This window comes from Chelonia mydas, chromosome 6 (assembly GCF_015237465.2).
Source record: "Chelonia mydas isolate rCheMyd1 chromosome 6, rCheMyd1.pri.v2, whole genome shotgun sequence".
Classification (NCBI taxonomy): Eukaryota; Metazoa; Chordata; order Testudines; family Cheloniidae; genus Chelonia; species Chelonia mydas.
Window position 1 is genome coordinate 24,687,691 of NC_051246.2, and position 16,078 is coordinate 24,703,768.

Genomic DNA, 16,078 nt, shown 5'->3' on the forward strand with positions numbered 1-16,078 from the left:
AACTCCAATGGAGTCACTCATGATTCACATTGAGATCAGAATCAGGCACCAAATTTACAACCTTACCGTTGCTTTCATTTACTCTTGTGCATTTAAACAGGATGGAACGTTTGGGAAGCATTTAGGAGTCAGAAGGCATTAAATCAAAAAGAGTGTGTTTTCTGTGGATGGCAAAGTATAAGTGTTTTCCCACCTCCCCAACCTCTTTTGATCCGTTACTCTGGAATAAGGGAGAAATATCTTGTTTCCATGGGAATGCACTGGTGTCAGTATTCCTTTATGACGAAACAGGACCTGTCCCACCAGCACTCTTCAGAAAGCAGTGGGAAATATTAGCAGCCTATTACAGTTCTTCTGCTACTTATGTACTAAGCTTTGTGCATTGGACCCTGATGTTCCTAACCACAAACCCTGAAAAGTGCCATTTGTTCACAGTTTAGTTTATTACATCAATTGCCTGGGGGAAATTGAAAGATAATCTACCAAGTAGGAGGATTTTAAGCACAGAAGCTTTCCATTGGCATTTCTGGGCATATACTAACCTGTGACCCCTGGAGGTAGCGGGAGCTGAATTTTAACTGGCCTGAGGAAATCCACAGTAGAATTCTGGGAGAGGCAGAGCAGGGGACTGGCTCTGGACTCTGGATCATCCGTGATCTCTGCCAACTCCTCTGCCAACACTGGCAACACCTGGTGGTTGAACAATAATCAAATCAGCTTAACATCTGATGCCTGAATACTCGAGTTCATTGAGGCAGAAAAAGGGCAACGGCACTGTGACGTTATCTAATTAAAATATGACCATATAGATCACTGTTGCAACCACTGTTATATATTCGCAACAAATCTTGTACAAAGGTTGTCAAGTGAGGTGTCTATGAAAAGATTATGATTTGCTGGTTATGATTATGCTATCTGTATGCATGTATCATTTTTGTATTTGAAGTTATGAATATTGGCTCTATACCTGGATTTCAAATGTTTGCTCCTAGGGTAGTGCCCACAAGGTATTTAGCCTGCACATCTTGAAGGGACTATTCAAATTAAGTAGCTCATCAAGAAACACTTAACTGACAATGGACCATGGGAGACGCCCATCTGCATTGAATGAACTGTCCTGTGGATGTTCCATCTGAAATATAGGTAATGGCCTCCTGCAATGACTAGGTGAAATGCATGGACATGTGACTTGTCCATGTGACTACAACCACCATCTTGTTACTATACTTTTCAACAGTAAGAACAATGGGATTCCCGCCACATGGTAGAAGAGATAAAAGGTCCTGGAAACTCCTCCATTTTGCCTCTTTCCTGCCCAAACCTCTGGACTATGGACGATACTAATGGGAGCATTCTAACCAATGGATGGAGGACTTTCCAATGATTTGGAATGATTTCCAATGACTTACCAAGCCAGCAGTTTATTCCATCACTGCTGCAAGCCTGAACCAAGGAGGTTCATTTATCATATGTATTTGATTCCTCTAACCAATTTTAACTCTCACCTTTCTTTCTTTTTATGAATAAACCTTTAGATTTTAGATACTAAAGGATTGGCACCAGTGTGATTTTTCGGTAAGATCTAAGTTATATATTGACCTGGATGTGTGGCTGGTACTTTGGGATCAGAAGAATGTTTTATTTGAAGAGATTGGTTTTAAAGAACCACTCATCTCTCAGTCTAGTTTTCGGTGGTAATACAAGGACTGGAATGCCTGAGGAAACTGCTTTTATGACTTCTTGTTAGCCAGTGTCGTGAAACAGAAGTTTACTTTTGTTGCTGGTTTGGTATATCCTATGTGGGATTAGCCACCAGTCTTGGGGTGTATCTGCTCTATTTCTCAGCAGTTTATCCTGAATTTGGCGCTCTCACTTGTGACCCAAGAAGGCATGGTTACAGGCCCCAACTGCTCAAATGCCAGGCCTGACTCAGTGGCACAGGCTGGCTGCCAAGTAGGAGTGTGAATCCTAATCCCTGAACCACATTCTGCTCAGAGTTATACTGGTGTAAATTTGGCAAACAGGGCCCTGATCCAGATTGAGTCTTCTCGTTGCTACTGTCACAGATTTAATTAAACAGCTACCACGACCACCCCTACTAACTTTGACTCCAGGCATCTGATGAAGTGGGTTTTAGCCAACAAAAGCTTATGCCCAAATAAATTTGTTAGTCTCTAAGGTGTCAAAGACTCCTCATGGTTTTTACTAACTTTAATGGGGCTGCTCCAGAGTTAGAATAAGAGTAAAGTTTAACCCTCTGAATCTCACTTGCTGAGCTGGTCTGTCACGTGCTTGGAGACTAAGCAAGAGGCTAAAGCTGCATGTCCCTTGACAATGCTGTCTGCTGGCTTATCAAGAGCCTTGGTAGCAAAGCTCTGAGCAGAACCCCATTCAGCCTTCCCCAGAGAAGGACAGAGGGGCCAGGACTGTATCAAGGAAGGTTGTATGGGAGGGGGGAAAGAGACAAGTTTGTTTGTTTTTAAACAGGGTACAGGATTTAGTTGGTGTTGGTCCTTCTTTGAGCAGGGGATTGGACTAGATGACCTCCTGAGGTCTCTTCCAACCCTAATGTTCTATGATTAGTCTTGCCAACTCCTCTGTCCCACAAGTCCCAGATACATTTGTCCCCAGCCCCATAGCCTGGAAAGGTCAACGCCTTGGGGAATGTGGCAGGAGACCCAAAAGAAAGAACACTGCACTCATGCATTATGGCAATGATTTGCAAAACTCCTCAGCACCCAGCACACCAGCTGAGGTCAGTGGCAGCTGCAGGCATTCAGCACTCTGAGAAGTGAGGTACTCAGGGCCCAAGCAAACATCTATTGACTCCACTAGGTGTTAAACCAGGCCCTACCTCAGCAAGACGTGCTAGCGTTTCTCAAATGTAGCTGCCATGTCAGCATGCGGCCATCAGAGGCTTTTCTTGCAGCCACAGCCTCCTGGGTGGTGATTTGGGGGGCAGGGAGCAAAGCAGCAGCCCCTCTCTGGGTCTGCAAGGAGGGGACGGGCTCTTCCCCCCTCTGGAGCCACAAACACCAGAGGAGCAGACAGTCAGTATAAGTTCCCCCTGCTCCCATGGACAGTGGGGCTCAGTCTTCTGGCTTCAGCCCTGGGGTGGCAGGCGGCAGGCTCTGGCCGCCAGGCTTTGGGCTCACCAACCCCCTCATCACCCCTGGCCCCCGTGGCCCCTGACTCATCCACCTCATCACCCCTGGCTCCCCCTGCCTCCCTACCCACCTCCCCATCCAAGGCTTAATTTGTCCCCCAGCTTGCCAGGGCCGAGTAAGTCTGCTGTGAAAAGCGATATTTGTATGCTTGTTACTATCACTTTTTACTTCTCCCAGCTAGCTAACAAGTCTACGGCTGTGAAAAGTGATAGTAACAATCGTACAAATATCACTTTTCACAGAAGCAGACTAACTAGCTAGCAATTCTTAAACAAAACAAAAAAACTGCAAACAAAAAAAGCAAAAGAAACGAGAGCAACAAAAAACCAAGAACATGCAAAGCACCTTCTTTGTGTTTCTATTCTGTTTAGGTCCAGTAAAGAATAGAGACCATTGTACGTTGTTGTTATTATTGAGTCTGCAAAAAAACCACCCTGCAATTACAATGATGGGGACTTGTATGGCCACAGATTTATTTGTTCTTCCTAAACTTAACCACATTTTTCAGAAAAATTGACATAGCGGCCCCCAGCAACAGTAGGTGGCTGCATTCTGAGGCCACAAAAAATTTTGCTGGGAGAACCCTAACAAGTTACAATGCTTGACCTACGGCCTATGTGAGTGCTAACCCCTGCCAGACAGCTAATGACCCAGCCCATTTCACAGCAGGGGAAACCGAGGCAGGGAGGCTCTGTGACGTGCCTAAAGCCACAAGAAGCCCAAGTCAGACCCAGTTCCCCGGCTAGTGCTTGGCCCATCCTTCTTTCTCATTTAGTGCATGTATCCTATTGCCTGCTCTCATCTCCAGCACACGCCAGCAGTCCTACCAGAGCTTGCGTTTTAGTTTTAACGTACACACACACACCTGCAATGTGATGCTCCGAGTCTCCTCTGTGACTCCAGGAGGGAAGGTCACTTTGATGCTTGGATCCACAGTGGAAAAGAGCAAAGTCCCCGCTGATGGGACACTGCATTTATTCTCCACGAGCCGAGAGACGACCAGGAACCAGGAGAAGTGGGGGATGCTACAGCAAGCCATGTGCTTCTGTTACAAAACGTGGGAAACAAAGAAAACACAGCTGAGTGACATGTTAGAGTATCTTTCAGACACACGGATTGACACCAGTTGAAGTCAATGGAATCACTGAAAAAAAAAATCAATGGCTCATAATGTTTCATCAGTACATATGCAGATATATTACACACATTTAGATGCAAAGACACGCCACCAATAAAGCTTATTTTCTTAAACACCTGAGAAGACATTTGCACCATTAGAGCTGGCATTTGAGGTGACCTTTCATACCCCACTCCTGGTATGAGTCACACTGCACAGACTGCAGAAGCAGCCTAGACGTTTTGGACATGATAGCCTGCAGCACCCGCTGTGCTCCCGGGATTGATTGCTGGTAGGGTGGCAGGGAGAGCACAGGTCGAACCTTAGCACAGTACCCCACAGCACTTCACAAAACATGGAGTAAGATGAGGCCCCAGCTGAGCAGATCTTTCAGTCCAATGCTAAATTAAGATGGAAAATTGTAGTCTCTAGGACAACATTTCTCAAATGCGGCCACCAGGGGCTTTTCATGCAGCTACAACAGCCTCCTGGGCAGTGATGGCAGGGGGCAAAGCATCGGCCCCTCCCTTTCCCTCCTTGCTGCTCCTGAATGCGCCGCCCTGCACCGTCTCTGGAGAGGGACGAGGCACAACACTGCAGGAGCAAGGTGAGTTCTTGACCCACCTTGAGTAGAGGAGGTTTGAGTAGTAGGCTCCAGTGGTGGGACTTCAGGAATCAGGCTGTGCAGCATTGGGCTCCGAGCGCGGGGCAGCAGGTACTGACCCTCCCACCCCACCCTCCCTAACTCTGGCCATGTGGCCCTGGCCTCCAGCTGCAGGGCTTCAGCCTCCTGCCCCTGGTTCCAGCTGCACGGTGGCAGCCGCTGGCTCCCGGCTCCAGTCCCGGGCTCGGGCCGTGCAGCAGCAGGCACTAGCCCTGGGCACTGACCCACAGCTCTGGCTGCATGGCAGCAGGCTGCGATCCTTGGCTCCAGCCATGCAGTTCCTGTCCCCAGCTCTGGGTTCTGGCCGTGGGCACTGAGCCTCAGCCCTGGCCACCTGGCAGCAGACACCAGGCCCTGGCTCTGGCCATGGGAACAGTGGGGTTCATCACCCATCCCCATCACCCTTGGCCCCAGCTACCTCCCACAGCCCTGTATCCATCCCCCCTAGGCCCAGACCCTGCTGCTTTCCTGGCCTTGCATCCATCACCCCACAATTGCCCCGGGCTCCTGCTGCATCCCCCTTCCAGGACGTAATGGGTCCTGGGGCTTGCTGAGAAAAGTGATATTAACAAACATGCAAATGCAGCAAAGAGCCCTGTGGCACCTTATAGACTAACAGACGTACTGGAGCATGAGCTTTCGTGGGTGAATACCCACTTCGTCAGATGCGTCTTACAGATCCAGACTAACACGGCTACCCCTGATACTAAACATGCAAATATCACTTTTCACAGCGGACTGACTAGCTACCTGAGAAAAGTGATACTTGTATGTTTGTTAATATCACTTTTCACAGCCTCCCAGGTAGCGACTAATATACAAATATCACTTCTCACAGCAAGCCCCAGGACTCACTAAGCCGGGGGGCGGGGGGCATGGGGTGGAGGGGGTGGAGAAGAGGGCCAAAAGGGGAGGCAGCATTATTTTTGTTATTGAGTCTGCCTAAAAACCCTACAGATATGCCTTCCGATGATCTGGATGTGACTCTGTGCATATTTAATTGTTCTTCCTAAAGTTAATTAAGTATTTTAGGTTAAAAGCCTCAGTGCAGCCACCAATGAGAGTCGGTGGCCACACTCTGAGGCCATCAAAAAATTTGTTGCGAGAACCCCTGCTCTAGCTGCCACGCGTCTGTATTGGAGAGGAGGGATGCAGGCGCAACCCCTTTATACCAACTGGACCCATAGCTCAGGTCCAAGCTAGCCCTGGGGACTGGACAAAGTTAAGCCCTGCCATCTGCTGCAGGGCAAGTCAGATATCCTGCACGTGACCAGGAGTTAATCCAACCTGCTCACCTTCGGCTTTCCTCTCCGCTCCACCTTGGTTTGCAGGTCGCTCCAGGTCTGCCCATTGAAGGTCCGAACTACCACCTCTCGCTCACGCTGCGTTTGAGGGGAGGTGTAAGGCATCCAGATCTGCACCTCCTGGCAGGGGACAACAGGGCGTTTCCATGAGACGCCAACAGAACGGCACCCCGACTCTAGAGACATCCTTTTACCTGGGCAAGCAGGGGAGGCCAATGTGACAGGGCGTGGCAAGCCTCCGTGCTCCCCCATCCCCGCTGGAGGCCCCACTGCTCTGCTCCACCCGACCCCTGGAAACAGCCTTCTGAGAGGAAATGAGCAGTGAGCACACGATCTCTGGGCTTACCTAGAGAAGCATCCCGGGAGCAGCCATTGTGGGAACCATGGAGAGCTGCTCCTCCAGCAACTAAAGGGCTGGGGATCAGTAACACCCAATCAAGGGCAAAAGAGAAGGAGCTGCCTGCCGCTAGCAAGGTAGTTCCTGGCTGGAGCCGGTGGCATGAGGAGAGATGCTCCCTGGGCTACAGACAAAGGAACCACGCTGGGCCAGGGCCCATTGCTGGCCACAAATCGGCGGCCGGAGCTCAGAAAGAACCCTGCTGATCTAACTCTGGGGAGCAAATTAAACCCCAGAAGGGTAAGAAACCATTTGATTTCTGATTGGCCCTGTAGGGCAAGGGGCTGCTTCTATCCAAGTTGGCTGTACCCCAGAAGGGGTCTGAGCTGGGTGACCCGGCCAAGCCACAGAAGACCCACAGAGGTAGGCTGATGGCCTGCCGGGGGTGCTGGGAGCTGACGAGAACAGCAACACCATGCCCAGACGCTGGGGGACGCTCACAGGGGTAAGCGCAATCCACCACAGGCAGATTTTAGGCAGAGAGTGGGGGGTGGTTATGAAAACTGATCTCTCCTGCAGCCCACCAGCCCCGGAGTCAGCCAGAACCACTGCCTCCAGTTCCCTGGCTATGCTCCAGACAATGCTTCGGTGGGGGTGTTGTGCACTGGCCTCCCAAAAAGGCCAGTGAGCTCCTGTTGGCCATGACTGGCTTCACCGGGCTACTCATGTAAGCGTCCATCAATGGGGCACGAGTCCTGTTTCTGGCAGACGGAGGTCACCCCCAGGGGCCGGCACTCCCCCTAGGAGGGGTTCACGAGCTGGGAGGGAGGAGGTTCTCATTCAGAGAACAGCCTGCATCGTGGCAGAAGGGATGGGGAAGGTGTGGGGACAGCGTGCTGCCGGGGGAGAAGACACTGTGAATCCCTTTCAAGTTTGATCCCCGGGGCTATTTGCAAGCAGGGATGTGTGGTTCAGGGATCCCAGCAGCCAGCACACAGCCCCAAGACATGATCCTTTCAGGCCACAAACAAGGATTTTCTGGCCAGTCATATTTGCACATATGGACCCACGATGGGCTATAACATAGAGTTCTGCCCAGCCCCGTCCTGCCCCTCACGCGCGCTTACCTGCTGGAACTCAACCCCGTGAGGCCGCAGCTCCAGGACTTCACTCAGCAGGATGTCATGGTGCCTCAGTTTCACCCACCGTGGGTCAGGCGAGAGCGTTTGGAAATGGATCGTTACTGTGGAGGTGGCAGCACCCGGGGGGAAGTAAAACTGGATGCCGCAGGCCAGGATGACTTTGCAGCCGTCGGAGGTCACAGTAAAGCTTTTGAAAAAGCAGCGATGTATGAATGACATCTTGCAATGACTCGCATTGGTGTATACAGTGTTATTGTAGCTGTGTGGGTCCCAGGATATCAGAGAGACAAAGTGGGTGAGCGCATATCTTTTATTGGATCAACTTAATCTGTAATGCACTAACCCCCCTTTTTAGCCTATGACTATAGGGGCGTTAATGGGCCACTTCAACTTGACTGGTCCCTTAGAATATGCGCTAACCACTTTTGCTAAAAAACTAATCTGTTCCATCTTGTATGGAGCTATGACACTCCCCAGACCTGAGGAAGAGCTCTGTGTAGCGTGAAAGCTTGTTGCTCTCACCCACAGACGCTGGTCCAATAAAAGGTATTACCTCACCCACCTTGTCTTCCAATGACATCACATGCCATTAAACTTTTGCTTTCCTGTGTCTTGTGACTGGCAAGACAAACTCCCTGCATGTAATGGAGTAAAACTCTGACTTGTCTATTGGGACTGGAAACAATTTGGGGCAGAGACTACCCCTAATAATGTGTATATACAGCACCTAGCACAATGAGACCCTAATCTTGACTGGGCCATCTAGGTGCTACTGCAATACAAAATAATAAATAGTAACAAAAACAATAAGGACACTGCGTGAAATACCTGTCATCACTGGGTACAAGGAACACTCTTCCTAGCTCTCCTGAGCTGGATTCATCTGCAGTGAATCAGAAGAAGAGACGTGAACAGGGGTGGGTAGCAGGCAGACTGGAGGCAGACATTCCATTGATTTGAGGGGTGCAGGTGATAAAGGAGCATTCCTCTTGCAACACTGTGCTCATAACAGGCTGGATCCAAATTCCAGTGAAGTCAGTGAGAGATTTTCCATATCCCCCCCCATGGGCTTTGGATTGGATTCCATGGGAGGACAGACAGAGGTCAGTGAACTTTTGATGCATCTCTTTTCCTGCACTTAGCAGCTATTGCCCTGGCTGTACTGTCATCGCTGACTCTTCCCTACCTCTGCCTCTTTATGATCTAAATAGCAGGTGCTTTCTGGGATCTTTTTGCTTGCAGTCTGAGGACTTTCCCAAGAGGCCGACTTCCTTTTGCCCGCTGACTCCCCCACAGCCCCACCTCTGCATTGCCAGCAAGACCTTTCCAATGATCAGGCTGAGCAAAAGCATCTCCAGAGATTTTTTTTTTTTTTTTTTTTTACACCTTAGAACTGACTCTCAAAAAATGAGAATCCCTCCCACAGAACTAGCACAGCCTGTAATTGAAGACACAGGCACCCTAGTGTAGGAACTTCTGGATACAAAGTCCTCTCCCTTACAAACCCTCTAGTGCAATGAAGCCCACATCAAATGTAGATTGTAAACTCTTTGGGCGAGGGGCTCACCCTTCCATGTGTCCGTGCAGTGCAAAATACACCTGTAATGATGCCATACCAATAATGACCCATTTTCTCCCCCTCATCTCCAACAATCACATTCACACACCAGCTTGTGACACTTGCTAGAGCCTGGGAGCAGCTGTCTGAGATGCAGTCAAGCCAATGAGACGTAATTACCAGATTGCAAGGGGATCTCAGGTTCTCCTAAAGGATTGCCCCGCAGGTGCACGAAGGGGGAGCTCTGGATCTCGGGGGGGATGGAGCGTAGCCTGTTGTTCTGCAAGTCAAGCCTGGACAAGTTGGGGAGGCTGGCGAGGGATGCAGGGACAGTCACCAGGAGATTGCTGTGAAGACGCAGCTGCTGCAGAGATCGCAAATTGGCTGCAAGTTAGAACAAGAAGAAAAATCGCCCCCCCTCAGTAAATACATGAGTAGTGATTCTAACTACCATACACATACATCCCCAATTCCCCTTAGCAAGCACCCAGAGCGCCACCCCAGCCTGCCTGCACCAGACCACCAAACACACACACAAATCATGGCTATATTTAAATTATGAGAGGGGCACAAAGATTGTGGGTTCAGAGAATTAGCAGGTTGGGAGAGCAGTAAGTTCTTAGGGACAGGGACTGTCCTTTTGTTCTGTTTGTACAGTGCCTAGCACAATGGGATTCCAGTCCATGCCTGGGGTTTCCACATGCTACGGCAATATAACGACCATGGCAGAAACCTGGGCATAGTAATACAAAAATCAAAGCTGTGGAAATAGCCCCATTCAGAATACAGGTTTGAGATCTGAGAGTCCAGCACTGAACGGCTCTCTGGATTGGTCTGGACTCAACGCAGAGGTCATTTAAAACAGAACAACCCATCATCCTCATTAGCCCTCAGTGCATTGCCTCACATCAGCAACTGCAGAGACGCTGGGATCCTGTCAGGAGCCAGTGCCCCAGCCAGCCAAAGGGCTGGATCCTCAGCTGGTTTATGTCACTTTGAAGGCAATGGCATTATCCTGATTTGTAACAACTCAGGATCTGGCCCAGAGTCTTCTGAATCTTCAAAGTGCCCGGTTTGCTTACTGACTAAATTGATGGGGCCCTATATAGACAACATCCTGCTCCCAGCAAGTCGTGTAAGGGATACCTCCCAATCCACAGCCCTGCTTGGGGGTGATGAATTAAGGGGGGCAGTGACAGACACCTAAATCCCATTTAGGTTTTACATGCCTTCCTGTTCAAAGACCCCCTAAAACCCACCCATTCCATGCCAGAAGCTAGGGACTCTTCTCTTTCATTCTCATTCTCTCTTTCTCTGGGTGCACCTCTTACCAAGGGAGCCAGGGACGCCCACCAATTGATTCCCTGAGAGATCCAGCTCCAGGCAGTTATACAGACTCCCGATCTCGTCGGGAAGAGATTGCAGGGCGTTTTCAGACAGGTCCAGTCTCTGCAGCGCTGCCAGCTCCCCGATGCTCCGTGGCAGATCCCGGAGCTGGTTTTTCATGGCAGAGAAGAAAGTCAGTTTACTGAGCCGGCCGAAGTCTTCAGGCAGCCCCACCAGGCTGTTATGGCACACCAAGAGCACACGGAGGCTGGCAAGGTCAGTGACGCAGCTGGGCAACCTGGAGAAGCTATTAAAGCTGAGATCCAGATGTGTGAGACATAGTAGATTCCTAAAATCTTGTGGCAAGGTTGTCAGGGAACCCTGTTGACAAGCACCGAATTCATCCTTGGCATGCCCACCTGGGGGCAAGGAAAAGCAGAGAAAAAGGAGTCCATGTTACATGGATTCTGCTAAGCTAGCCTCAGATAGGCATGCATAGCTCCCTCTGAAATCAACAGCATGGCAAATTGGAAGTTCAGACAATGTTAACACGAGGCTGGAGGGATTGGTGCATGCACGCAGATTATAAGAGTAAGGTGTATAGCATAGCCTAATGGCTAGTGCACTGAAGTGTGGTTCAGGAGACCTGGGTTCTAGTCCCAGCACCGTCACTGGGTGAATCACCTGTATGACTTCACCTCCCTGTGTCTCAGTTTCTCCATCTGTAAAATGGGCTGTATCAACTGTGGAGGGCTCTGTATTGTGTGTGGTTCTGTGGAGCGGGACGTATGTACGAGGGGTCTGTTTTAGCACAGTCTCATCTTTTTTTCATTCCAGTCTGACTCCTGGACCTCTGACACCTAAAACTTTGGTGCGTTAACAGCTGAGGAGGAGAGGAGAGATTTCTCTGGTACACAGTGGGAGAAGGGAGAACTAGGAATTACAGGATGCACTTATGGAAGAGGCAATTTTAGCTGATGATGGGGAAATTTCCCTGAGAGGGAGGCATATTTGGCTGTGGCACAGTTTCCCCAAGGGAAATGATAGAAGCTTCACTGCTTGGGACTTTTAAAACTAGCCTGGACAGCAGCACATCAGTAATAACCCACACTGGCAGGGAGGGGGACTGCATGGTCTAATAGCTTTCCCCATCTCTGACTTTGACGAGTCTAGGTTTGATGGGAGGTGTGCTCAGGTATTTAAGGGCAAGTCTGGCTCCAAATAATAAATCCAGCACATTCAAAGGATTTCTGGCTTGCTTGAGACTACCAGGGCAAGTGACCCATGTGGGGAAAAAAAATGTGGCAGCCACATGATCTAAATTGACACTTCCCTAAATGTACCAGTATCCTCCCTCCCTCCTACTCACCACCCTCCTGCAGTGCAATTTTAAATGCTTACATTAGAGGAGACCACTGGATTTTTTTTGTTGTACAATAGAAGAAAGATTAATATTTGAGAAACCCTGGATTAGCAAATAGTAGGGCTTAAATAAGGAATTCTTAGTGAATCAAGTTTTTCCCACTTCAGGATACTCAGAGTATCTGAGCACTTCACAGCGTAACTCTATGGAGGTAGGGAAGTATTAATATGCCCATTCTACAGATGGGGGAACTGAGGCCCAGATCCACAAAGATATTTAGACTTCTGACTTCCCTTGATTTCAAACACCTTTGTGGTTCTGGGCCAGAGATATTTGCCTAAGGTCACATTCTGGTGGAGCAGGAGAAATGAACCAGGTCTCCTGACTCTCAGGTTAGTGTCCTAACCACTGGACCATCCTTCCTCCCCAACGTGTGCACACAGCTCCCCACAGAAGACTGGGTGGTTCAACATTTTTCCAAGATAACTAAAAACACATCATTCGTATTCATAGCCTCCTAGCATAGAAAAACTAGGAAGCCAAAGAAGCAATACAATGGTCAACAGGTATTTATTGAATGTCATCATGCCACAGACTGCAAGCCTTAGGCATATCCACTCCAATACTTTTTGTGCTCCTGATAAGTTGGCTTCTTTGCTGTTCATTCTCAAACCATGTTCCCAGCCTGTGCTGCAGGGCACAGGATGAGGGTCTGTTCAGAAAGCTACACCAGAATGAAATGCAGTGAAAGGAATCATTATGTCTCATGAGGGGGGAAATAATCACCAAAAATTATTTCAGATTCTCCACAACTGAAGATCCAACCCAGTCTCCATTCAAGTGACATTCAAATAAAAGGCTGCACCTGTCAGACTGAATCAAGTGAGGAAATTGGTCCCCAGCAGCTGTGGAAACAAAGGATGGTAATAACAGCCCCTACGCTGGATCTTACTCAATCTGTTTGCTGTTCCCCGTAAGGCTAACAGACCCAAAACCGCTGCAAGAAGCTCTAGTGCACAATGGAAACCATAAAGCGCATCCATCCTGTAGGAGCAGAGAAAAAGAGCCAAGCCTGGACAAATGGGCAGGGATGCTTCTCCATGTCTTACCTTTGAGCACCAGCGACTTCAGGCACTTCAGGACAGGAAGGCTGCCCAGCGTGGAGTCTATGAGGGCCTCGTTGCAGTTCAGCCGCAGGAATTCCACCTGGGCCACCTCTTCCCTTCGTTTCTCAAACAGCTTGAGGAACTGGTGACAGCCGTCGGGGTACACATCCAGGTTCAGCCTGTTGCCTGCAAGGCGGCAGCCCTCAAGTGCGGCAGTCACCAAACTGCCCTCCCCCAAAGCCGCCCCAACCTCCGGCAGCTCTGCCATCTTCTGCTGTTAGTCCACTGGGGCCGGAGCATGTTTTGACTTGCCAGGCAGGCAGGCACTGGCAGCGTCACAAGGCAGCCGTGAAGACGAGAAAGGAGGCTCTAAAAGGGAACATGAGCACACAGTGAAACCCTACTGCCCCTGCACAGCCTAGCTAGAAGAAGCTTGTAAACAGCTTCTTCCGACCATAATAAGATGCATGGGGATTATACATACAGTATGTCACTAAAGATTTTATGGGCAGTTGGTATAGACTTTGAGGCCAGAAGGGACCATCATGATCATCTAGTCTGACCTCCTGCACATCACAGGCCCCAGAACCTCACCCGCCCACTCCTATAATAGACCCCTGAACTCCGGCTGAGTTACTGAAGTCCTCAAATCATGATTTAGAAGACTTTAAGTTACAGAGAATCCACCATTTACACTAATTTAAACCAGCAAATGACTGTGCCCCATGCTGCAGAGGAAGGTGAAGCCCCCGCAGAATCTCTGCCAATCTGACCCAGGGGAAAATTCCTTCCTGACCCCCAAAACGGTGATCAGTTAGGCCCTGAGCACGTGGGCAAGACCCACCAGCCAGACATCTGAGAAAGAATGTAGTAACTCAGAGGCCTCCCCATCTAGCATCTCATCACCAGCCATTGGAGATCTTTGCTGCTAGCAGTGATAGATCAGCTATGCGCTAGGTATAGCAATAAGGTGGAACAGCCACCTTGGCGCATTTCCTCCATCTAGCCAGAAAACAGAGTCATCTCCAGGAATTTAAAGGGTGTAATCAAAGGAGAAGGCTTGCTTGGGGTAATAATACCTAGTTCTTCTATAGCACCTTTCATCAGCAAGTCTCAAAGTGCCTTACAAAGGAGGTCAGTATCATTATTCCCATTTTATAGACGGGGAAACAAAGGCACAGAGAGACAAAGCAACTTGCCCAAGGTCACCCAGCAGGCCAAGGGCAAAGTCAGGAGACCTGGGTTCCTAGGCCAGCACTTGATCCAATAGGCCATACTGACTGTTGTGTAATTAGGAGCAACAGGATGAAATTGCAGAGAGGAGAAAGCAGAGGCGGGTTGGCTCACATCAGCACAAGGACTAAGGAACAAAACTTGTAATGTAACTATGCAGTGATGTAATGAAAAAAAAAATCACATCACATTTATGCACTAGCTGGGAGGGAGAGTGCCATGGGGGAAGCACCCACAGCCTTCTGCATTATGGGAGAAGAGGGACAGGCCAATGTGGGATAAATTCTCCATTGCCCCCTTCACCTTGTGTGGTCATCTATACTACTGGTTTTCAACCTTTTTTTTATTTGCAAACCCCTACAAAAGGAGGTGCAGACCATGTTTGAAATTTTAGACAGTTTGCAGCCCCCCCACCGAGTTGCATGGACCACAGGTTGAAAACCAATGATATACCAGTGTGATTTGAATCCAAAATGCAATTAGTCATTCTGCTTTGCTAGCAGCCACCCAGGTGTTAATGTTAAGCCCTAAATTTCAAAGGAGGGCAGTACCACTAGCCTCATTTTACAGAAGGGGAAAGTGAGGCACAGGGAAGGAAGCAGCTTGCCCAAGATCATCTGGCAGGCCACTGGCAGAGCCAGGAATAGAATGTGGCTCTCCGGAGCCCCAGTCTAGTGCGCTACCCACTGGGCTGCCTCCCCGGGCCAGGTCCCGAGCCATGGGGCGTTTAGCCCCATAGCGCTGTGGGGAACACCCCGGCGAGCCCAGAAGCTGCAGCGATGGGCTCTTGAGGGAGCAGCACCCCGCGTTGGGAGGGGGGGGACGCGGGCTGCTGGGAGAGGGAAAGGACATTTCGGAGGGAGGGAACTCAACCCGCTCAGCCACAGCAGGGCGGGAGGGGCCGGGGCCCCATCTGCTCCGCGGACTCAGGAAACGCCAAGCGGCCGACAACTGGGCCCTTGTACCCCGAGCGGCCCGGCCAGGCTGCCGGGATCGGGGGCAAAGCCCGAGCCCTTGGGGGCGGGGGTTAACGCCGCCCCACTTCACCCCGCCTCCGCCCGGGGCAGCGGAGCGGGCTCCTGCTCCGGGGCCGCCGCGAGCCCCGCTTCCGCCGCCCCGCGCACTTGGTCGAAGTTGGGAGGCGGCGCGGAGCGGCCGGTCCCGCCCCGGGCGCAGGGGGAGCAGCCCGCGGGCCCCCCTTAGCCCCACGTGGCCGCAAGCAGGCAGCGGGGCCCCGCGCGGCTCTTACCCGGGCTAGAGGGGCCGGGGGCGGGACCCCCCGCGCGGCCAGGGGCCGGGACTGCACCCCGCAGCGCCGCGAGCTCCAGCCCGCCCCGCTCTTAAAGGGACAGTCCCGGGGCTGGGGTGGGGGGGGCACGATCTGCGGCCCAGGGTGGAGCGTCCCGGGGCCCCGCCCCTCCCGGCTGGCCTAGGCACCCCTGCGCCAGCGGCCGCTCGCGGAAGCGGGAACCGGGCAGCTTTGCTTGGCCACATGTGCAGCCACGCTGGTGCACGGACCTGTTGGCTCGCCCCGCTCCAAAAGCCGCGCGCGCCCACACATAGGCGGGGGGGGGGGAATTTATTTATATTTATGGGAGGGGGGGATAGTACCACTGGAGTTACACTTCCAAACCCAACCGATTTAGCCAGTAAGGGCTTTGCATCTTCCTCTTCCTTTCTGCCAGTGATTATACTGAAGTGCAAGGTCCCAGAGCCCGGGCTCCCGTCCTAGCGGGAAGAGAAAAGGAGTACTTGTGGCAC

The 16,078-nt window shown here is 50.8% G+C and overlaps 1 protein-coding gene across 5 annotated transcripts in view; it reads right to left on the minus strand.

The window, feature by feature from the left end:
- The window catches only part of PIDD1 (p53-induced death domain protein 1), a 37,372-nt gene that overhangs the window by 15,339 nt on the left and 5,955 nt on the right, over positions 1-16,078 (minus strand). The window contains exons 1-9 of one of the 5 annotated variants that reach the window (XM_037899585.2): positions 15,567-15,684; positions 13,088-13,453; positions 10,621-11,034; positions 9,470-9,673; positions 8,560-8,614; positions 7,717-7,918; positions 6,244-6,372; positions 4,033-4,212; positions 543-690 (exon numbers count right to left, since the gene is read on the minus strand). In XM_037899585.2, the coding sequence (XP_037755513.1) occupies positions 543-690; positions 4,033-4,212; positions 6,244-6,372; positions 7,717-7,918; positions 8,560-8,614; positions 9,470-9,673; positions 10,621-11,034; positions 13,088-13,352 (1,597 nt within the window). In that variant the 5' untranslated portion in view covers positions 13,353-13,453; positions 15,567-15,684. Of the gene's footprint in view, positions 1-542; positions 691-4,032; positions 4,213-6,243; positions 6,373-7,716; positions 7,919-8,559; positions 8,615-9,469; positions 9,674-10,620; positions 11,035-13,087; positions 13,454-13,928; positions 14,100-14,163; positions 14,194-15,190; positions 15,209-15,566; positions 15,685-16,078 lie in introns of those variants that run through there. The other 4 variants (XM_043549049.1, XM_043549051.1, XM_043549048.1 and 1 more) reach the window with 4 other exon arrangements.